The sequence below is a fragment of the Leucoraja erinacea genome, chromosome 29, assembly GCF_028641065.1.
Source record: "Leucoraja erinacea ecotype New England chromosome 29, Leri_hhj_1, whole genome shotgun sequence".
NCBI lineage: Eukaryota > Metazoa > Chordata > Chondrichthyes > Rajiformes > Rajidae > Leucoraja > Leucoraja erinaceus.
Window position 1 is genome coordinate 25,347,980 of NC_073405.1, and position 24,723 is coordinate 25,372,702.

Here is a 24,723-nt window from a genome sequence, read left to right on the forward strand (position 1 = left end):
AGTCACCCATTATAACTGTTTTACCTTTGTTGCACGCATTTCTAATTTCCTGTTTGACGCCATCCCCAACTCCACTACTACTGTTAGGTGGCCTGTACACAACTCCCACTAGCGTTTTCTGCCCCTTAGTGTTTCGCAGCTCTACCCATATCAATTCCACATCCTCCAAGCTAATGTCCTTCCTTTCTATTGCGTTAATCTCCTCTCTAACCAGCAACGCTACCCCACCTCCTTTTCCTTTCTGTCTATCCCTCCTGAATATTGAATATCCCTGGATGTTCAGCTCCCAGCCTTGGTCACCCTGGAGCCATGTCTCCGTGATCCCAACTATATCATAGTAATTAATAGCTATCTGCACATTCAACTCATCCACCTTATTACGAATGCTCCTTGCATTGAGACACAAAGCCTTCAGGCTTGTTTTTACAACACTCTTACCCCTTATACAATTATGTTGACAAGTGGCCCTTTTTGATTTTTGCCCTGGATTTGTCTACCTGCCACTTTTACTTTTCACCTTGCTACCTATTGATTCTGCCCTCATTTTACACCCCTCTGTCTCTCTGCTCACACATTTAAGAAACCCTTTCCCTTTACCTCCATCCTCGACTATCCCATTTGACACCCCACCCCCCTTATTCAGTTTAAAACCACCCGTGTAGCAGTGGCAAACCTGCCTGAAGAAGGGTTCTGAACCGAAACGTCCCCCATTCCTTTTCTCCAGAGATGCTGCCTGACCTGCTGAGTTACTCCAGAATTTTGAGCCCATCTGCTGAAATATAGAAACATAGAAATCAATCTGTTCATAATTTTGTCTATCCCTTGTAGCATATTAGAGTCATAGAGTGATACAGTGTGGAAACAGGCCCTTCGGCCCAACTCACCCATACCGGCCAACAATGTCCCAGCTCCACTAGTCCCACTTGCCTACGCTTAGTCCATATCCCTCCAAATCTGTCCTATCCATGTACCTGTCTAACTGTTTCTTAAACGATGGGATAGTCCCAGCCTCAACTACCTCCTCTGGCAGCTTGTTCCATACACCCACCACAAACTCGGTCAATGGTTCAAGTCTGACAAATGGTTTACAAAATTTCTACTTGTGCCAGTAAAGATGCATAATCATTCAGTCGTAGTATGAATGAGTAATGTAGACCCAATAGAAAAGTCAACTTTCAATGCAGTTATCACAGTGCTGGACAAATAGGCACACAGTAATTACTTTATACGCAGATAAATAATCAAACACAGCATATAAAGACCACAACCAACTTGGATGGGTTAACCATTCTATTTTATTTTACTTAACTGCAAATATAGTGGTTACTGTACTGTACCTTGATGTCTCAAATCTGTCTCTTTGTAAAAATTCCCTGCTCTTCTCTGTTCTTACCATATTAAACTATCTTTATTTGCTTCAGGCATAAACAGATTTTCGCTCAAAAATATGATGATATATATTTCAAACAGACAGTGACAGAGCAATCCATACTCCAACAACCTTCTACATTAAGATATTTTTCTTCACTCTCAAGTGACCGCACAATTCCGAGCCCTCATCATAGCAGAAGAGAAGTTTCATATGGTAACCGTTTTTGTCTGTCTTCTTCTTCCTCTATGAAGACATTTGCTCTTTGATAGAGCAAAAGTTAAATAAACAGTAACTGCCCATTAATATATTATCTAAATACCATCATTCCTTTATGCGATATGACAATATGATAGATCATATATTCATAGATCATGTATTCAACATCCACACATGATTTTTTTGCCAGGAGTAAAAAAAAACACTGCACGTCAATCGAAAAAATGAATCCTAATTTTCTTTCTGATAGAAACTGCAAGCTCAGGTGAAACTAGCTGACTCAGCATAAACAAAAAGTAAAAATCTTTGTATTTTTTCACTTGAATTGTAAAGAAGTTCCTGTCATTGGAGTCATTCATGTTGTGAGCAGCCAAACTATGTTTCACCAGCTCGATAGAACCTTTGTATTCAATACGTAGCTCCATGCCTTTCATTCAAATTTGCATCATAAGAATCCATCATTCTGACTGCACAGATATGAGTATGATTTTTCACAAACTGTTGCTAGTCTTGAGGCACCGAGGCGTTGCAGTGGAGAGTGGAAAATAACTTGTACAGGGAGGAGCAAATTGCTGGGAACATTGGTCCACAGTCCACTTGTGAGCAAATTAATCAGACAGTCATAGGTAAAAGAAATTGATAAGGACCGTGAAAGGAAAGGAAATTTATATCAATTGATAATAAATGCAGTAAATTGAAACAATTGTCAGGTGCAGCTTTATTCAGAACCAGACGGCATGCAAGACTGCTTTGTACATAAAAATCAAAGTAATCCAAGGGACAGAAGGAAACAGACCAAATGCTGGAAAATGGGAATAGTATGGATAAGAACTTGATGATCACTAGAGCCAGGATGTTTAGGCACTAAAAAACTCAGAAATAGGCAGGTAAAAAGGCATTATAAAATTTAAAAAAGGGGAACGAAAAGGCATTTATTGACAAAAATGGCATTTATTTCCACCACCAAAATATGGTTTAAAATGATAATATATACTACATTAAATGACCAAAATTGCCGGGTTGCACATAATTACTAGCATTTTTTTCAAATTATCTGGTGTTAAACTATGCCGTCTGTCAGACAGAATATGCTTCAGTTGTGAAAAACTTCTTTCTACCACAGCTGAAGTCACCGGTGCATACCCAAAACAAGCTACAGACTCTATACTCAAGTCGACATCTTGTGATTTCAACTACCTTTGAGAACTTTAGCTATGTTTTCTATTTCTTCAAGATCTTTGTTTGCTAAAATCACTCTCTCACATTTTCCTTATATGTCTTTACCTACATCACCAGGAACTTTACGAATATTACTATGTTGAAAACCTGTAAGTTATTCACTAATGTTTCGCCATGTTTCTCAAGGGAAGTGATAGCTTGTGGGAAGTTTGCAAAATTGGAAGCAATAAACACAAGATTGCGATGGAGGGACTTTTTCTGCATGATTTCACTGATGATCCTGACTGCAGCAGATTCTTTTTCTTCAAAACAGTTGATGATTTCTTTTATCTTTTCAAAATTTGCAGCATTGTAGAGTACAGCAGAGAGCGATGTACCCCTCCTAGTCAAAATGGGCTGAGGAGGTAGCGGAATCTCGGGTGCCATTTCCTGCCAACAACTGCACACGTGACGGTGCTTTGAGGAAAATTTTCTTGATATTGGAAACTTGGCAATCGACATTTGGAAACGAGCTATGTATGTGCTTGGCAATTCTATGAAGTCCTTGAGCTAAGCATGTCAAATGCAACATTTTGTGGAATAAAACTGTCATAAACAGAAGAACATTCTCATGTTTTATACCTTCTGGCCAAAGTACAGCAAGTGAAGATGTAAACAACTGAGCAGTAGTTGAGCTGTTTGACTTGTGGCGGATTTCCGCTTCCTGGGAATCCATATTGAGGAGGACCTGACGTGGAGCGTGAACACCACTGCGCTGCTGAAAAAGGTCCAGCAGAGACTGCACTTCCTGAGGGTGCTCAGGAAGAACAACATCACTCAGAGACTGCTGCTGTCCTTTTATCGGTGCTCCATTGAGAGCATACTAACATACTGTGTATGCGTGTGGTACACCAGCTGCACAGCGGCTCAGAGGAAAGCGCTCCAGAGGGCCATTGACAACGCCCAGAGGATTGTCGGCTGCCCTCTCCTTACCTTGGAGGACTTACACAGTTCCCGCTGCACCAAAAAAAACCAGAATATCATAAAGGACATTTCCCACCCCGGACACTCCCTGTTTGAACTGTTGCCGTCAGGCAGACGGTACAGATCTACAAGGACAAGGACAAACAGACTCAAAAACAGTTTTTACCCCACTGCTATAAAGGCACTAAATGTAGCCGCCAAGGAACGCAGGGGCGATACAGACTAAGGGACTGTGGTAACTGTGAAATCGACAGAAGGATGGAGGGTTGGGTGTGCATGCGTGCTGTGTTCGTGATATTTATTTAGTTGTTTATCTTTATTATTTTACCGTGTATGTATCGTTAGCTTTTAGAAATGTTTGAATGCTGCACTGACTGGCTGACATTTTAAATTTCGTTGTACATGGTCCATGTTACAATGACAATAAAGAAACTATTCTATTCTATTCTATTCTCCAATACTTCCGGTCAACAAATGCTCCTTTGATGGTTGACCTGCCTCCAGTGTACCGATGACCACATTGGCAACATATCTCCCCACAGCAACGGTTGTCTCGCCTATCTCTAATTTTCTGCACAACAATGTTGAATTTGCTGTCAACATAATTTTATTGTTAATCCTATTTTCTATGTTGTGTATTTTTCCTGTATAAATGTGGTCACCGTCACAGAGTGCAGAAACAGGCCTGCAGCCCACCCTGTCCATGGTGATCATTAGAGCCAGGATTTTACCATGAATGCCTTTTCATGCCTTTTTTGATAATTTCACCAGGATAATGCCTTTTTCACAATCGAGTGCTTAAATCAGCAATTTTTTGCCGTTTTGCTAAAAAGTCATGCTATTTTCTCTAGTTGTACCGTGATTACAATGCCGTTTTCTATGTTAACACATTAATATTAATGTTATTATTACCGTTTTAACATAATATAACTTACAAGAAAACTTCCACCACCGGGGCGAAACCCGGGACGCCACCATTGGTCATGCATTCGTTCGTGCCGCTGCCCGCTGGTTCAGTTTTCTCCAAGATCTATTTAAGAAAGAACTGCAGATCCTGGAAAAATCAAAGGTAGACAAAAAATGCTGGAGAAACTCAGCAGGTGAGGCATCATCTATGGAGAGAAGGAATAGGTGACGTTTTGGGTCGAGACTCTTCTTCAGACTGATGTGGGGTGTGGGAAAAAGAAAGGAAGAGGCGGAGACAGTAGGACTAAAAGGAGAGCTGGGAAGGGGAAGAGGATGGGGAAGGCAAGGCCTATCTAAAATTAGAGAAGTCAATGTTGATACCACTGGGGTGTAGACTACCCAAGCTTGGCTCCTCAATACATTTACTGCTGGCTCCAGTCGCAAATCTGAGTTTTCGAGTGATCTGTGCAAGGCATTCATTGATGCTGGAATTCCACTGTGGAAATTGGAAAACAAATCTCTCAGAGGTCTTTTAGAGAAATAAACAGGAAATGGTGGAAATGGTGCAGCAGAGTTTCATCAAATGTTACCTGGACTTGCAGGCTTAAGTTATAGGGAGAGCCTGGGACTTTTAGAATAGGAGGCTGAATGGTGACGTTGTTGATGTATATAAAATCATGAGTGGCATGGATAAAGTGAACATTCACAGTGTTATCTCTGGTGTGGTGGAATGAAAAATGTAATAACATATAAAGGGGTTCTCATGGGCGACCTTTTCGCTCAGAAGGTGGTCCAGATTCGAAATGAGCTGCTATAGAGGATGAAACAACTATGACTTTCCAAACATATTTGGACAGACAGATGGATAGGAAGGGTTTAAAGTGATATGGATTAATTGCAGTCAAATGGAATTGGCCAAGAATTCCAAGTTGGTCGACATGGCTAAGGTTGGCCACAGGGTCTATTTCCATGCCGTGTGGGCTCTAAGACAACTCCTCTCCTCACAAGAACTGCTGAAGTACTACATAACAACATGGAAATAGGAACACAAGTCCTCTATTTAATGAAATTCTCGTAGACCTGAAGGTTGCCTCAATTTCATTTTTAAGCGCAATCTTCCAAATGGACCAAAAATCTATCTCAGTCTTGGGTATACATATGATGATTCAATATACGCAGCTTCCTCTGGTATAAAGCGTCTTTGATGACCTGGTGAACAACTTCAGTGGGAAGAAATTTCTGTTAATTTCAGTCTTAACTGAGATGAATGAATTATCCTGAAATATTTCTCCTTCATCATAAGCACTCCTATTAGGGGAAGTATCCTCACACCATTAACCTTGTCAAATCCCCAAAGAATCTACTATGTTTCAATCAGGGTATTTATTCTTCAAATCTCTTTATAATCTTTACTCATTGTATAATCCATTTATTTTACGAATCAATTCAATGAACCTTTTGCTGAACTGCCTTCAAAGCAAATATAACCATCCCCAAATTATACGCAGCACTGCAGTTATGGTCTCACCAAAGATTCAGATGGTTGTAGACACTGTTAGTCTCATAATTTACCTTCCCATTGTCAGCAAATTTAGATATATTTTCGAATATATTTTTATAATTATATTTAGGAGTCTTTAATGGGTTCAAGCACAGTAGCCTTTTTCGGTAGGATCTACATGATGATTAAAAATAAAGGTGACGAGAAAATTGTGGAAGTTGGAGAAAGACCTCACACGGAAAAACAAAAATGCTTTTAGCCACTTTCCAGAAGAGCATATGCTACAATAAAATTAATTAAATTGTCATAGCTGTTCTTGGCATTGAGAAACACTGACAAATTACAGCAATTAACACAACTTTTATATTGTTCCTTTGCCACCTATTATTGATGGGTGGGCCTTGTTTGGCAACTAAATTATTCTTTAAGATCTTCTTTAAAGTTGACAGATATCAACTTCATTCTTTCAAAATAAATGGCATGATTCATCATTCAGGACATGCACCCTGTGATTCTCAGCAATGATGGCACAACATTACTTGTTGCTGTCATCTTGCCACCAGTAAACATGCTTTCTCACTGCCATCTGGGACAACCAGTCTGCGAAATGTACAAAATACTTTTCAGAACCAGCTTAGAGATATGATGTGAATGTGAGTGAGTTAAATACATAAAGTTGATCATCAGCATGAAGAAAGCAGAATTGGTATCATTAATCTTCATCAAAATCACTGAAAACAATCCTGAATAACATGGCCCTATAAACAATGGATGCACGTGAGTCTCATAGCATTGCTTTGTCTGATATTTGCATTGTAAATTATGCTTCGGTTGTTATTTATTCTACATTAACTTCCTGCTTTGAGATGTTGTCATTCAGATCAGGCGCTACACAGAGACCATAGCCTGCTCTCTCTGATGAACATAGTTTCTAGAAATACCATTAGGAAAGTCACGTAGGATATTGAAGTGTTATACCACTTGCTGTTAGTTATTAATTATGTAGTTACTGCATCAAATGTGCATCAGTGGAAAGACAGTGGAGTAATATAAATAACTTAGATCAGTGACCAAGTTAAATGCAAGAGTAATTTCTCATAATTTGAATATTATTGGATAATGTGTTACTGCAGTCACATGCAAAGTGAAGTTTAAATTAAATATGAATCTGAATATCTTTAATGTTAGCCAGGTTACATCAGAAGCTTGGGGCTCACACGTCCATGCTGCGATTTATAGCCATTTTTCCCCCTTGTTTTTCATACTCACTTCTGGAAGCCTCTTGTATTTCTTTTCTTACATATTAAATATGTTATTATATCATATTTTAGGTTCTGACACATCCCACTTTATTTGTCACGTTCTTTCAATAGTTAATTTTAAAAAGAAACACAATTCTAGATGCCTCGATGGAGGAAAATCATTCAAGCAACTCCACACCAGAAATGTAATTATTGAAAATAACTCAAAATATTTTCTGAATATTTTTAACCATCTTTTTTTCCCTGTTAATTGCCATATGCTCATTATAAAATTATTAACATAAAGAATATGTAAATATATTATATGCCAGAAGGATACTAATATGCATACTTTAAAATAACAATGAACTTGGCATTGTTGTTAATATTTTAGCTTAAAAATAAACATATTTATTCTCCTATGCTGGACTTCATTATCCCTGCGCCCCCATTCACTTGCCAATTGGAAAGTGATTAAAAAATGTCGCAATTCTCAAGAAGCTACAATCGGAATACATATGCAGATAATGTGCAGAAATGTAAAAAATGTAACATTTCTAAATAATGTAGAATTTTGTATGCTATAATATGATTCCAGAGAGACTTTGACTTTTAAAACAACCTAAAAGATGCTGAATTTGATATGCAGGTTTGTCCAGGTAAAATTCTGCATTGCAATGATCGGTATAGAAATGGTATGGTACATCAGAAGTTACCCATGTAATTTTCTAATATTCCCTCATGTGACAGAGTAATGATTTTTGGGATTTCACTGTGAACATGAAACTCCCAGGATTACTATCAGCTGTTCAACAAGCTGATGATGAATCCCTTTCTGGGAACCCAACGAGGAAACAATTATTTACTTGATTATATAACGTCAGGCTGTGCTTGTTGCAACAATTGATTTCCTTGTATATTTGAATTAAAATCAACAGGTATTATTTTACATAAGTGATTGAGTTTATTTCATTTTTTACTGCTTTTAAGTATTTTAGCTCATTTTATGGAAATAATTCCAGCAATCACATCCTTCCTGGAGTGTGGTGACCAGAATTGAATACAGTATTCGAGCTGTGTCCTAACCAACCAGTTAGGATTGTGCAGAATGGTTCAAGGGTCTGTTGGTCGATGGGAAGAAGCAGTTCTTGAACGTGGAGGTAAAAGTTTTTAGGCTTCAGTGCTGTTATGGGTGCTGGTACACTTAATGCATCTGGTCACTTGCTTTGCTGGACAATTTTAATGCTCTGGGTGCTGATACATTTCCACTTCTGGTCACTTGCTTTGCTGGACAAATTGATAGCGCAGTAATTCATATGTTACATGCACACACTGAAAGTATTCAGGGCACAACTTACTTAATGCCATTCTTCAAACAATGTTGACGACACCAGCTCTGCCAAATTGTGCTCTGATTATCCAGGTAAAACTGTGCCAAAGTCTCAGGGCAAAGTTGGTATTTTACTGCAAGAAGAGTTTGCCCACCTGTTCCCAACTTAAAATGATTCTCAACTATTAGAAGGGAACATTCAATCACTAGATTTGCGAAATAAATTCAGTAATTCCTGCAGAGCCTTCAGCGGTTGGGCTTGGAAACCCAACCCTGCCTTTAGTGAGTACACATGAGTAGCAATTCAGATGAATCTCAGCCTCACATTGCAATCAAAATTGCAATTCAAAGCTGCACCAGGATCATTCTGTCTATAATAAGCCAGTTCGGTATTCTGACTGCGCACGCCCAGGTCATAGGTGACTCGCTATAAACATTCTCGGCAACTGTGGTGCTGCATTTTTGTGCAGGCATGCATTTCATCTGGGGTCGGGCCCGGGTCTCCGGCTCTGCAGGGGCTGTTGAGTTTGCTGCTGGGCCCAGCCGGCTGCAAGTCTGGGGCCACGACCGCCAGCCCAGGGCTGCTGGCCAAACCAATGGGACAGACAGAGCCGAGCTAGAGCCAGCGCTCCTCCCTCAGCGCCGGCTGCAAGTTTGTGGCCGCAAACTGCCAGTCCAGGGCTGCCGGCCAACCCGGCGGGACAGGCAGAGCCGAGCCGGAATCAGGTAGTGGGAGAGCGGGGTGTAACAGCGAGAGAGAGGGGGCAGATGCGAGTGGGAGATAGGGGACGGTCCAGTGGTGGTTCGGCAGTGCTTGTGGCGCCGGGGAACCTGGTTCAATCTTGGCTGCGGATGAGGCATGGGTCGTGCTCGCTCTCCCGTCTCCCATTCGCATCTGCCCCCTCACTCTCGCTGTTACACCCCGCTATATGGCACACCTGTTCCTCAGATTAAACATATTTTAATACATAAATCATGAATAAAGATAATCATTTATACATAGTTTGTACAGCCAGCCCATTGTTTGCTTTTTCTTTATAGCGAGTGACCTTTGACAAATCCCATGATTCCTTGCGTTTTTCAGAATACCAAACTTGCTTATTGCCTTCAATTTAGTTTTGTTTAGAAATACGGTGTGGAAATAGGTCCTTCAGCCCACCATGTCCCCACTGACCAATGATCACCTGTACACTCATCCACAGTTTCGCATCCTACACACTAGGGGCAGTTTACAGAGCCAATTAACCTACAAATCTGCATGTATTTGGAATGTGGGAAAAATCCGGAGCATCAGGCGAAGCCACACACACAGAGCGAGTACCTATAAACTCCATATAGACGGCACCCATAGTTAGGAACTAACCCGGGTCTCTAGCGCTGTAAAGCTAAACTCTACCACGGTGTCACTCCCACCACTGTATTATTTCTAAACTTACAATATCTCCCATTTTATTTTCCATTAATGAATCAGAGATGTTATACTCCCAACTCAAGGAGAGGGGAAGTCATTGCCTTCTCTTTGTGGTCAGGAAATGGTATGCACACAAGAAAATGCAAACTGAAGCTTCTCAAGATTAGAGGAGGAGATTAAATGCACCTGCAACATATTCAGGGCTCCACAATGGAGCACTAAAATGGAGTGGGATACACTGACTTTCTCTCCCTCAATGTTCAATCTATTTGCAACTAAAAACAGATCATTAGATTAGATTAGATTAGATTCCTTTATTATCATTCAGACCTTTCGGTCTGAACGAAATTATCTTGCCTGCAGTCATACACAGAACCAATAAAAACAAAACATACAATAAACACAAATTAAACATCCACCACAGCGAGTTCACCAAGCACATCCTCACTGTGATGGAGGCAAAGTCTTAGTCTCCGTCTCTTCCCTCCTTGTTCTCCCTCTGCGCTGAGGCGATCGATCCAGGACGGAGATGCCGCTCTCCAGTCCAGCGGACCTCCGTGGTGATGTCGCCGCCGCCGAAAGCCTGAACGCCGTCTCCGCTCCGAGACGGCCCGCCACAGCATCAGCTCCGGGCCGCCGCCCCAGCTCTGGGTCCCGCAGTCTCCGCTCCGGGCCGCCGCCCCAGCTCCGGGTCCCACAGTCTCCGCTCCGGTCCGCCGCCACAGCTCCGGGTCCCACAGTCTCAGCTCCGAGCCCCGCTGCATCAGCTCCAGGCCGCCGCCAAAAGCCAGAACGCCGCACTAGCAAGTCGGGCCACCGCTGCCTCAGCCCCGAAGACAGCCAGCCTCTCGTTGGTGAGTCCTGGCTGGCTCTGCCTCCGGAGCCTCTGGGTCAGTCGCAGGCTGGAGGCCGCCAGCTCCACCATTAGGCCTCAGCGCAGACGGAGGCAGAGAAGGGGGATACGACACGGAAAAGTCGCATTCCCCCGAAGGAAGACACAGAGAACATGTTTCACCCCCCCCCTCTAACAACCCAACAAACTAGAAGTTAACCAAAACAAGACAAAAAAAACAACAGAAAAAAGTAAAGACAGACGGACTGCAGGCGAGCCGCAGCTGTTAACAGCACCGCCACTTCCGGATACCGGATAAAGTCGATACCAGACAGCTGGATAACTTCCAAGACTCATTCATTCTGTGCAACCAACTGTGCATTTTGTCTTACAATAGACAATAAGTGCAGGGGTAGGCCATTCGGCCCTTTGAGCTAGCACCACCATTCACTGTGATCACGGCTAATCATCCACAATCAGTACCCCGTTCCGGCCTTCTCCCCATATCCCCTGACTCCGCTATCTTTAAGAGGTCTAACTCTCTCTTGAAAGCATCACCGGAAGTCGCGGCGCTGCCTTGCAGCTGCGGCTCGCCTGCAGTCCTTTTGTCTTTTCTGTTTTTTGTTTTCTCTTGTCCCATTTTTACAGGTTATTTCGGTTTATTTAGTTGTGTATGTGTGAGGGGGGTGGGTGTAACATGTTTTTTGACTCTTCCTTCGGGGGGGGGGGGATGCGACCTTTCCTGCCGTATCCCCCGTCTCCGTGTCCGTCTGCGCTGAGGCCTTTCGCGGAGCTGGCGGCATCCAACTGCGACCGACCTCGAGGCTGCGGAGGCAGAGCCAGGACTTACCAACGAGGCTGACCGACTTCGGGGCTGTGGTAGCGGGGCGACCCAACTTCCGACCCGACTTTGGAGGCTCGGCCGCGGGCCAGTGGACGACATCATCGGGAGCTCGAGTTCTGTTTCTGGAGCTCCCGCAACTACAGCTGCGTCCGCTGGACTGGAGGACGGCAGCTTCGGCAGCTTCGACCGCTCCGGGCCGCGGAGTTTCAACCGGCCCATTTGCGGAGCACGGATTCAGCCGCGGGACTTACCTACCATCACCTGGCGGGGTCACAACATCGGAGGCTTTGATTGCCTCAGCGCAGAGGGAGAGCAAGGAGGGAAGAGACCATGACTTTGGGACTTAAACTGTGTTGAGTGTTTGTTATTTGTTCTATGTTATGACTGCAGGCTAAACCATTTTGTTGCACTGAAAAGTGCAATGACAATAAATTGAATCAAATCAATTGGCCTCCACTGCCTTCTGAGGCAGAGAATTCCACAGATTCACAACGCTTTGTGTGAAAACGTTTTTCCTCATCTCCGTTCTAAATGGCTTACCCCTTATTCTTAAACTGTGGCACCAGCCGCTCCATTCTATCGACATGACAGCCCCGTCATCCCGGGAATTAACCTTGTGAACCTATGCTGTACTCCCTCAATAGCAAGAATGTCATTCCTCAAATTTGGCGACCAAAACTGCACACGATACTCCAGGTGCGGTCTCACCAGGGCCCTGTACAGCTGCAGATGGACCTCTTTGCTCCTATATTCAACTCCTCTTGTTATGAAGGCCAACATGCCATTTGCTTTCTTCACTGCCTTCTGTACCTGCATGCTTACTTTCAATGACTGATGTACAAGGAGACCCAGATCTCGTTGTATTTCCCCTTTTCCTAACTTGGCACAATTCAGATAATAATCAGCCTTCTTGTTTTTGCCACCAAAGTGGATAATCTCACATGTATCCGCATTAAACTGCATCTGCCATGAATTTGCCCACTCACCCAACCTGTCCAAGTCACCCTGTACCCTCATAGCATCCTCCTCACAGTTCACACTGCCAGAAAGCTTTGTGTCATCTGCAAATTTGCTAATGTTACCTTTAAACCCTTCATCTAAATCAATAATATATATTGTATATAGCAGCGGTCCCAGGCCAAGCCTTGCGGTACCCGTTAATCCCTACTCTTTGATTCCTGTCTGCCAAACTATTTTCTATCCATGTCAGTACCCTACCCCCAATAACATGTGCTCTAATTTTGCTCAGTAATCTCCTATGTGGGACCTTATCATACGTTTTCTGAAAGTCCAGGTACACTACATCCACTGGCTCTCCCTCGTCCATTTTCCTAATTACATTCTCAAAAAATTCCAGAAGATTAGTCAAGGTTGATTTCCCCTTCGTAAATCCATGCTGATTCGGACCAATCATTTTACTGCAATCCAAATGTGCTGCTATTTCATCTTTTATAATTGACTCCAGCATCTTCCCCACCACCGATGTCAGGCTATCTGGTCTATAATTCCCTGTTTTCCCTCTCCCGCCTTTCTTAAAAGTGGGATAACATTTGCTATCCTCCAATCCACAGGAACTTAATCTATAATCCTTAATCTATAGAACAATAGACCAAGTGCAGACCCGTTGGGTCTGTTCCCCTAACGTGTGGTTGCGGGGGCCGCATGCGGCGTCACACACACTAACTACCCCCCCGCACACACGCTAACTACCCCCCTTGATATTATATTAATATTATTAATTTGCTCCTTTTACCTCATAACCACCCTATCCACTGACGCATAGACCCCAACTTGCAGGTTCGTCTAGAGAGGGAGGGGGGGGGGGGGGGGAGGGGGGAAGGGAGAGAGGGGGGGGGAGGGGGGAGGGAGGGGGGGAGAGGGGTAGGTAGGGAGTGGGAGAGGGAGAGAGAGAGAGGTAGAGAGAGATAGTGAGGGAGAGAGAGAAAGGGAGAGAGAGTGTGAGAGGGAGATAGAGAGAGAGAGAAAGAGAGGAGAGGGAGAGAGAGGGGTGAGAGAGATGGGGAGAGAGAGGGGAGGAGGAGAGAGAGGGGGGGAAGGATGGAGGGAAGGAGGAAGAGAGGGGGGGGGAGGGAGGGAGGGGGGGAGGAGGAGGGGGGGGGGGAGGGGGGGTGGGGGGGGAAGGGTGGGGGGGGGGGGGGGATAGGGTGGAGGGAAGATGGGGGTAGGGGAGAGGGCAGGGGAGGTGGGGAGAGGGGGAGGAGGCGAGAGAGAGAGGGGGGAGCAGGGGAGAGGAGAGAGAGGGAGAGGGAGGAGAGGGGGAGAGGAGAGAGAGAGGGAGATGGGGAGAGAGAGGAGAGAGAGAGAGAGAGAGAGATGGGAAGGGAGAGAGATTGAGAGAGAGATGGGAGGAGAGAGGATGAGAGGGGGAGAGAGAGAGAGAGATATAGAGGAGAGAGAGAGAGAGAGAGAGAGAGAGAGAGAGAGAGAGAGAGAGAGAGAGAGAGAGAGAGAGAGAGAGTGAAATGCAACCGTCTGTCACGCATTCAGAATGTTCTGGAAATTAAGCGTGCGCGTCTTATGCACGAAAGCTGTCGGCAGCTCTATGGAATTCAGGGGAGAAGCCTGCAGTGCCACACATACACTAAACACTCCACCCCCACCCCCACACACACACAGCGGGTCCGATCTAAGCTGTCAATGAAGACAGCAAATTTATTTTTAAAAAAAAACTCTCTTTGAAATTAAAAGTTAATGTTTAGAATTAGTGATGTTAAGTGAGAAATAATTCAATTCAATTCAATGTACCTCATCTTTTCTCCCCGTATTGCCTTTTAGTTATCAGGGGTCTAGGGGTTGTTTACTTCTTTCCCCCTTTACTTCTAGGGGTCAAGGCTAAGAAACATAGAAAATAGGTGCAGGAGGAGGCCATTCGGCCCTTCGAGCCAGCACCGCCATTCATTGTGATCATGGCTGATCGTCCCCAATCAATAACCCGTGTCTGCCTTCTCCCCATATCCCTAGATTCCACCATCCCTTAGAGCTCTATCTAACTCTCTCTTAAATTCATCCAGTGATTTGGCCTCCGCTGCCCTCTGCGGCAGGGAATTCCACAAATTCACAACTCTCTGGGTGAAAAAGTTTTTTCTCAGTCTTAAATGGCCTCCCCTTTATTTTAAGACTGCGGCCCCTGGTTCTGGACTCGCCTAACATTGGGTACATTTTTCCTGCATCTAGCCTGTCCAGTCCTTTTATAATTTTATATGTTTCTAGAAGATTCCCCCTCATCCTTCTAAACTCCAGTGAATACAAGCCTAGTCTTTTCAATCTTTCCTCATATGACAGTCCCGCCATCCCAGGGATCAATGTCGTGAACCTACGCTGCACTGCCTCAATCACGAGGATGTCCTTGCTCAAATTAGGAGACCAAAACTGTACACTATACTCCAGATGTGGTCTTACCAGAGCCCTATACAACTGCAGAAGAACCTCTCTGCTCCTATACTGAAATCCTCTTGTACAAGAGGATTTCTCCTCTTATCGTATGCTTATCTCTCATACACCTATCTCCTGACTTAAGTCAAAGCTGCACTTATAAGAGAAGGTTCATCTAAATCAATACAGACAGCTAATGGCACCACTGATGTGTTGAAGAAAAGATTTCGCTGCCCAGTAATTCAGTCCAACGAAGATCTCTAAATTTGAGATGGCTTGGTGCAATTTTAATTGAGACGAGTTGTTCCATCATTCGATGAGGCTTTTAGATAGGCACATGGATATGCAGAGAATGTAGGGATACGGATCATGTGCAGACAGAGATTAGTTTATCTTGGCATCATGTTCAGCACAGTCTATGTGCACTAACAAGTTCAATTTCAGAATGTTATGTCAAGAATTAATCGAAAAGAATGGCTCTTCAGGAAAATATACCTTGACTGGACTTTGTGGTAGTTGATTCATAATCTAAGTTTCTATGTTGTACGTGAGTCAGAAAAAAAACGAAAATACATACCAGAAATGTAAATAAAAAATTACCTAAAACATTTTTCTCTCATGCAGTGCGAAAAAGTTGTAGATTTCAACAGGTCATTTGGTTAGTGAGGGTTTTAAGAAAAAATAAATGAAAGATTTGAAATGGGGGCAATGTTTATAAGGTACGGGACTGTCCAGCAGGTCAAGTTAATAATTTGAACAAGGGTGCATCCATGTAACTTTGTAATTGATTTGAGGACAGGATAACGTGTTTGTTTTTTTGATGTTCTATATACATCCGAAGAATTGTGCAGGAATGAACTGCAGTTGCTGGTTTAAATCGAAGGTAGACACAAAATGCTGGAGTAACTCAGTGGGTCAGGCAGCATCTCTGGAGACAGAGGTGGAAATCGCTATCAAAACATGGGGGGGACACAATTTATTGGTGGCCGCGTGCGCGCACACACACTCAGACGAGGCTTCAGCCGTGGGCCCTGTGGACAGTAACATTGGGAGCTGACCTGGTTGGTGACCGATTCCAAACACCAGCAACAGCAGCTTCATCCGCCCCAAATCGTGGGGCTTGAATCAGCACGTTCACGGGGCCTTTCATCGCCCGGCGCAGCTTACAACATCGGGAGCCTAGATCGCCTCGATGCAGCAATTTGATCGCGGGGCGGTGGAAGATCCCGTGGCCGATTTTAAGCTGCGCCGGGTGATGAAAGGCCCCGCAAATGGGCCGATTCAAGCTCCGCTCTATGATCTTTGCTCCACCAGGACGTCTCCCTCCTCCACTCACCGCCCTCGATCATCAGTCCCACCCCCACTGTCTCGCGGAAAGCGGAGATTTTTAATAATTTTTTTTTCACCAAATTTCAAAATCTGGATTACAAAACATGGGGGGGGATTGTCCCCCACCTTTCAAAACATGAAGGGGACGTGACCACTCCCTCCCTCCCCCCCCCCCACCTCCCGCGTCGCCGGATGTTCCGCCCTTGTGTGGAAAGAAGGAATGGGTGACATCAGACTGAAGGGTCTCGACTCGAAATGTCACCCATTCCTTCTCTTCAGAGATGCTGCCTGTCATCCTAAGAATTGTTCCATTGCAGTCAACACAGTGATTCCCTGTCACACTATAAATCTATTATGTTAGAAAATAAAGCCATTCGATGAGCCATTAAGATATGCTCTAATTCTATAAATAATGTATTTTGCATTGGAGCACTTTTTCTCATTATTAATGTAGAAATATCAAATGTTTAAGGCAACATACCTCCAACAAAATCCATAAAGTTTTATAGTTAAAAGGTAGCCCTTTGGCTGTGTCAGGAATATCGGCTGTTTTAAGCATAGCTGACGTGTTGGATTTCACAATAAACCCAAACCAGCTTCCCTACATTCCATTTTGAAGTAGCCCATCCAGAAGATAATGGCTAAAACCTTCCATTAAAAAAAGCCTAGGTAAACAAAATGCTGGAGAAACTCAGTGGGTGAGGCAGCATCTATGGAGTGAAGGAGATAGGCAACATTTTGGGTCGTAACCATTCTTCAGACTCAGACTCCAAGAAGGGTCTCGACCCTTGATGCCGCCATGGAAGGTATAGCTGACTTGGGACCAAGAATCACTAGTAGTGGAAGTCTCCTTGGAGTGCCGTGAGCCCCACCGTGGACTTAACATCGGAGCTGATCCCTTGTCTGGGATCGCTCCCACTGCAAGATCGGCCCGTCAATGGGGCTCGAGGCCCACGACCGAGGAAGAACTAAGGGAAGGACTTGAACTATATTTCGCCTTTTATCACAGTGAGGAATGTGCAGGAGTCACTGTGGTGGATGTTCATGTTAAAATGTGTTTTTGAGTGTTCTGTTACTTTTAATTATATGACTGATCTGGCCAACGAAATTCCTCGTATGTTGCAAAACATACTTGGCGAATAAAGTGTGATTCTGATTCTGATTTGTCCAGCTGCTGTTTTAAACTACAGTCCCCTGCATAGAATGATCTGCGGCCTATCAAGTCCAGCTCGCAAACAACTGCGACACAACTCCCTATTTACTGTTTAAAATGTTAAACAATACTGCATGTTACAAAACAGTATTTAAGGGATGAGTTCACAACTCTATCCCATCCTCACCGCTAATTTTGTTATATTCCGGACGGCAGAATGAATAACAACTTACACGCAGGTTGCCTGGATCATGAGAGAGAGGTTTATTACCCAACATTCCCTGTTTATATTGAACACCAACTCATTAACATATACATGAATATGTATGAATACATTACACCCACCAAAGTAGAATCCATGCTTTTGAAAAGGAAATTAATCTTTATCACTCAAAGACATCACCAGGGTGTGACCCTCTACTAAGTTTAGACTGTGGGCCAGGTTTAACAGTTACTGCACACAAATGACCATAGGGCAAAGGTTATGCAACTTCAGAACCATAAATGGGAGACCTTCTTGAGATTACAGCTAACCTTCAAGCACTACATTTTAAATTTGCAAATGTCATTTGAAAGCATAATTTTAGATCAGGATAACAGAGGACTTCAGGAAAGTGTTACTGATGTCCTGTAAACTAAGAGGCACATGGTAAAGAGAGGTGTCAATGGTGAATGAATTGGAAGAACAGGAGATTGTGTCAATTCAGAAAATTATACAATATTTGGGATTCAAATCAGAACAGATCTTTTTATTCCATATGTTTCACAAAACAGCATAAATAGCTTAGTAATAAGATGAACCATGAAACTGAGCGAAACAACAAGCTCAAATGGCTCTACGACATACTCTCACTGTCATTTCTCGTGTTCTTATGCGGCTGCTGCAATTCGAAGAATGTTAAACAACGATTAACTGACTGATGATAGCTTTAAGGAAATGTAGATAGATGTGCAGGATTACATTGAGGATAGGTGATACGGAACTGGCCCAATCAAGTCCATGTCAGCGATTATGCTCTACATGCACATTCATCATTATTTCTCATCCAATATTGGCATAATGTTTACAGAGCAATTTCCACATCCTTTCAGAACTTGCAGTTCTTTCTGTAGTATAACTACAGAAATAGAATCACACAGCACTACAGACGTCATTCAGCCCATCATATCTGTACTAGTTCTCTCTCAGAGCATTTGAGCTAATCACATTTCCTCATCTGTTTCCCAGTGCCCTGCAAATTATTTTCTTTCAGTTACTATTCCAGTTCCTCTGATCATCAGAATTAAACTTGTCTCCACTACTATCTCTGGTAGCGAATTCCAGAGGGTAAGCGCAAGGATTATCCATATGTAAGCCTTGTAATAATCATGACGGTTAATTCACATTGAGACATAATTATACAGCATGGAAATCAGATCTATGGCCCACTGAACGCATACAAGCTCTCTGTCCTACTTACACAAACAATTCAAATCCGTGTGCGGTGTTGTACGATGGCAGCCTCGCCAACAGTCTATCTCGTCCTTTTCTTGTTTTGTTGTTTTTAGTCTGTTATTAAATGTATGTTTTAGTGTATCTTTAGTTTTGTATTATGTGGAGGGGGTGAGAGAAACTTAAAAAAAATCTCTTTCCTCGACAGAGATGTGACATTTTCGATATCGTATCACCCTCCGCACTGCGGCCTAACATTGTGGAGCTGGCGGTCCCTTTGCTGGGGATCGACTTCGGGAGCTTCAACCATTCCGATCGCGGGAGCTTCAACCATTCCGATCGCGGGAGCTTCGAACACCCCGATGCGGGGGCTTCGCTCGCCCCCGACTGCGGATGGTTCGAATGCCTCGACCGCAGGAGAAAAGGAGGGAAGAAGATAATATGTTATTGCCTTCCATCACAGTGCGCTGTGGTGGATGTTTATGTTAATTTTTATGTAGTTGTGTGTCTTGTTGCGTTTTTGATATGACTGTATGAAAAATTAAATTCTTTGTATGTTTTTACATACATGGCTCATAAATTAATTACAATAACAATACCAATTCCCTCTTTATTCTCCCTATATTCACATCAACTATTCCCATTCCCAAATTCTATCATTCACCAATACACTTGATTCAATTTACAGAGATCAATTAATCAACCAACATCTTTAGGATGACGGAGAAAACTAGAGCACCCGAAAGAGCCTTGCGCAATCACCCATTGAATATGCAAACTCCACACGGACAGTACTGGATGTTAGGGTCAAACCAGGGTCGCTGAAGCTGTGAGGCAGTAGCACTATTTTCTGCACCAAGGTGCTGCCCCACGTGAGGGTCCAAACACCATTGGAAAAATTATATGATGACTGGTTTTCGAGTATATAATTGAGGGAGAAACATTGGTTAGCAAACTGGAAACATGTCGCTCATGTTCAAAATAGCGCTATAGAATCTTTTATCTCCACTTGAATGAATGGATGGAAAAAAATCTATCATGTATAATAAATCTACCATCAAAAAATCTGTTCTAACCTGAACTTAGATTTTTGCGGTCTGATCTCTGAAAGGAGAACTTGAATCTTTGCTTCGAAAGGTCCAAGTGCTACCACAGAACCACTGCTGACAATAGCCTTTTTTCAGAAATTGTGCGGATTGAATTAATTCAGGAAGATACATTTCAAGCACATGAAACGACATTCTGGAGTGATTGGTAAAAATGAAGAAGTGGTTGGATTATTTGAGGGAGCAACTTATGGTAGATATTTGTTGAATAAAACACCATTATTTCACCTACAGTTGAATTAACATTTTGGTTAATTGCATGCTGGTAGAGACACATTTCCTTAAACAAAGCCACACAAAATTTCCATGAGCTGGAAATATTAAGGAGTGACTACATGCTGGGAGAATAAATTTCTTCCCATCCTTTTGCATGAAAGGCCAGTTCTTTACTTTGAAATGTAACCCCTGGTTCTGGCCAGGAGAAAGAAAAATCTCCATTGACCATGTCAAGACATACCAAACAGGTGGGCAAAACACTCTGTATTTCATTTTTTGGAGAGTTTCTGGTGAGAAGACAACTCAGCGTGACAAAAAAAAACAGATAAAGTTCTGATACACCCATGAAACGTAATATTCTCTCATCTATCGAATTATGCTAACTATCCTCGCAAAGTTTCCAACATTGTGCGCTTTATGTTTTTATTGCACAACGGCACTTACAAAATAAGTGAAAACAAATTGTGACCACTGACAATCAGGAGATAAAGATAAATACATCGGACCCTCAGCATCTGTGAAGCCGGATCAGAGGTAAAGATTAGGGTTCAATGGATCATAGAAACATAGACATAGAAAATAGGTGCAGGAGTAGGCCATTCGGCCCTTCAAGCCTGCACCACCATTCAATATGATCATGGCTGATCATCCAACTCAGTATCCTGTACCTGCCTTCTCTCCATACCCCCTGATCCCTTTAGCCACAAGGGCCACATCTAATTCCCTCTTAAAGATAGCCAATGAACTGGCCTCAACTACCTTCTGTGGCAGAGAATTCCAGAGATTCACCACTCTCTGTGTGAAAAATGTTTTCCTCATCTTGGTCCTAAAAGATTTTACCCTTATCCTTAAACTATGACCCCTTGTTCTGGACTTCTGCAACATCATAGAAACATAGAAATTAGATGCAGGAGTAGGCCATTCGGCCCTTCGAGCCTGCACCGCCATTCAATATGATCATGGCTGATCATCCAACTCAGTATCCCGTACCTGCCTTCTCTCCATACCCCCTGATCCCCTTAGCCACATCTAACTCCCTCTTAAATATAGCCAATGAACTGGCCTCAACTACCCTCTGTGGCAGAGAGTTCCAGAGATTCACCACTCTCTGTGTGAAAAAAGTTCTTCTCATCTCGGTTTTAAAGGATTTCCCCCTTATCCTTAAGCTGCGACCCCTTGTCCTGGACTTCCCTAACATCGGGAACAATCTTCCTGCATCTAGCCTGTCCTTAAGAATTTTGTAAGTTTCTATAAGATCCCCTCTCAATCTCCTAAATTCTAGAGAGTATAAACCAAGTCTATCCAGTCTTTCTTCATAAGACAGTCCTGACATCCCAGGAATCAGTCTGGTGAACCGTCTCTGCACTCCCTCTATGGCAATAATGTCCTTCCTCAGATTTGGAGACCAAAACTGTACGCAATACTTCATGTGTGGTCTCACCAAGACCCTGTACAACTGCAGTAGAACCTCCCTGCTGCTATACTCAAATTCTTTTGCAATGAAAGCTAACATACCATTCGCTTTCTTTACTGCCTGCTGCACCTGCATGCCTACCTTCAATGACTGGTGTACCATGACACCCAGGTCTCGCTGCATCTCCCCCTTTCCCAATCGGCCACCATTTAGATAATAGTCTGCTTTCCCGTTTTTGCCACCAAAATGGATAACCTCACATTTATCCACATTATACTGCATCTGCCAAACATTTGCCCACTCACCCAGCCTATCCAAGTCACCTTGCAGTCTCCTAGCATCCTCCTCACAGCTAACACTGCCCCCCCAGCTTAGTGTCATCCGCAAACTTGGAGATATTGCCTTCAATTCCCTCATCCAGATCATTAATATATATCGTAAATAGCTGGGGTCCCAGCACTGAGCCTTGGGGTACCCCACTAGTCACTGCCTGCCATTGTGAAAAGGACCCGTTTACTCCTACTCTTTGCTTCCTGTTTGCCAGCCAGTTCTCTATCCACATCAATACTGAACCCCCAATGCCGTGTGCTTTAAGTTTGTATACTAATCTCTTATGTGGGACCTTGTCGAAAGCCTTCTGGAAGTCCAGATACACCACATCCACTGGTTCTCCCCTATCCACGCTACTAGTTACAGCCTCGAAACATCCATCGGGAACAATCTTGCTGCATCCAGCCTGTCCAACAACAGAATTTTGTAAGTTTCTATCCCCCCTCAATCTTCTAAATTCTAGCGAGTACAAACCGAGTCTATCCAGTCTTTCTTCATATGAAAGTCCTGACATCCCAGGAATCAGTCTGGTGAACCATCTCTGTACTCCCTCTATGGGAAGAATGTCCTTCCTCAGATTAGGAGACCAAAACTGTACGCAATACTCCAGGTGTGGTCTCACCAAGACCCTGTACAACTGCAGTAGAACCTCCCTGCTCCTATACTCAAAATCCTTTTGCTATGCTATCATATGGTGGTATTTCTCAAAATAAGTATGGATTTGAACCAAAAATCAAGCCACAATTTATATAGATATATATTTAGGTGTGTATATATATATATATACATAGCAAAATACGTATGTCAAAGATAATAAGTGAGGCTTTGGACGAACCTCCAACCAGCTTCATTCTTTCACCCATTCCTGATCTTATTGAGCTCCCGGAGCTGCGCGCACGCGACGGACCCCTCGACCCCTCCTCCCTTCCTCCCTTCCCCCGCACCCAACGCGCGCACGCGCATAATGCCGCCCCGCCTAACGGGTGTGACTGGCCATCCACCACGGATAGTGCTCCCATCTGATTGGTTGCGGCGTACATCAGCCAAGGCCCTAATCCCGCCCCTCCGTGTTTAATTGCCCATCTACCTCAGGGGAGGGGGCGAGGCTGCAGCCTGATTGATTGTGCCGCACGTCAGTCAAAGCTCCCTAACCCCCCCCCAACGGGTTTGATTGGCCATCCATCTGGGGGAGGGTGGGACGGGACGGAGTTCCCGGCTGATTGGTCGAATTGTACGTCAGTTAAAGCCCCAATTCTGAGCCCCCCCCCCCCAAGCATTCTCCACACGCCCTGGTTGGCGCTCGGAAGGCCAACGGTCGCCGCTCGAGCCCAACGGTCGCCGAACGCGCTCGTACCCGCGCCCGCGAGTCGTGAGCGCGCGTTGAACACCCCCCCCCCCTCACATTCCCCGAGCCTTCGCTTTCCGGCCGTCAAGTTGGGTGCGAACAAGCGGGGGTGGGTGTGTAATGTGTGCGTGAGAGTGAGTCCAGCGAGGAAGAAAGGGGACGTTTTTTATTATTATTTTCCTTTCCAAACGAATCGACAAAAAATACCAACAGGAGGAGCCGGTAACGGTGAACATTTCGAAGGGGAGAGAGAGAGAGAGAGGAAAAAAGGGAGGAGGAGGAAAAAAATCTGACGTGCCGGAGGATTATGTGGAAAGAAAATAACCCGTAACCGGGTCTTCGTTTTTCTTCCGCCTCCCTTTCTTTTTATCCCACCCCACCCCCCTCCCTTTATTTCTCTTCATGTCGGCGTCGCTGTGAGGAGAAAGGCATTCCTTCCTTTTGCCCCCCTCCCTCCCTCTCTCTCCCTCCCTTCCTAACCAAAAGCCCCCCCGCCCCACCACCACCTCTGCAAACAAACAATATACCTCCGGCTTCATGACTCTCGACTCTGTCATGGCGTGCTGCCTGAGCGAGGAGGCGAAAGAATCCAAGAGAATCAATGCCGAGATAGAGAGGCAACTACGGCGGGACAAGCGGGATGCGCGCAGGGAGCTGAAGCTGCTGCTTCTGGGTGAGGAAGGCCGCGGCCGAGGGGACAGGGACAGGGGGAGGGGGTGTTGTGTGGGTGGGCAAAATATCCAGTGGACCCCCCCCCCCCCCATCATCAACCCACCTCCTCCCCTCCACAATCCTCACCCTGCCTTATTCCTTCATATTGGATTTCTTTGGGGGGGGGGGGTTTCTCGTTGGCATTCCCAAGGATTTTTTAAAAATTCTGTGTATGTGTGTGTGTCAACATCGTTTGTGAACTTGATTACGCCGAATATATAAATTAGATTTCGTTGTTGGAAGGGAAGATGTAGGGTTTTTCGCCTTGTTCGTGATCAGATTGTGTGTGTGTTGTTCCTTGGGCGGGCGAGGAGATTGATCGGTCTTTGAAAGGCCTAGGCAAGGCCTGGAATATGGAGTGGTCTTTCTGTAAGCTTGCAGAACGGTGTTTGCCTTTTTTTTGTGTTTGGGCATTTGTAATTTTAATTTTTTCTGTAATTAACTTTGATTCTCCATTTGTAAATTACATTGGGGAAAATGATTCCCAACAGAACTGCTT

General features: G+C 44.0%; 1 protein-coding gene and 1 long non-coding RNA gene across 2 annotated transcripts in view; one reads left to right on the forward strand and one right to left on the reverse strand.

Moving 5' to 3' along the window:
- Positions 1–1,188: 1,188 nt before the first annotated feature.
- On the reverse strand, positions 1,189–24,166 carry LOC129711339 (uncharacterized). Its single transcript, XR_008725822.1, has 3 exons — positions 24,041–24,166; positions 4,666–4,784; positions 1,189–1,632 (listed from the first exon to the last, which is right to left on the reverse strand). It is a non-coding gene; the product is annotated as an uncharacterized LOC129711339 (long non-coding RNA).
- Positions 23,562–24,723, forward strand: part of LOC129711338 (guanine nucleotide-binding protein G(q) subunit alpha-like) — a 94,821-nt gene continuing 93,659 nt past the window's right edge. Inside the window, exon 1 of the mRNA XM_055658929.1 lies at positions 23,562–24,186. Within this exon, the coding sequence (XP_055514904.1) occupies positions 24,051–24,186 (136 nt within the window). The 5' untranslated portion in view covers positions 23,562–24,050. The remainder of the gene's footprint in view (positions 24,187–24,723) is intronic.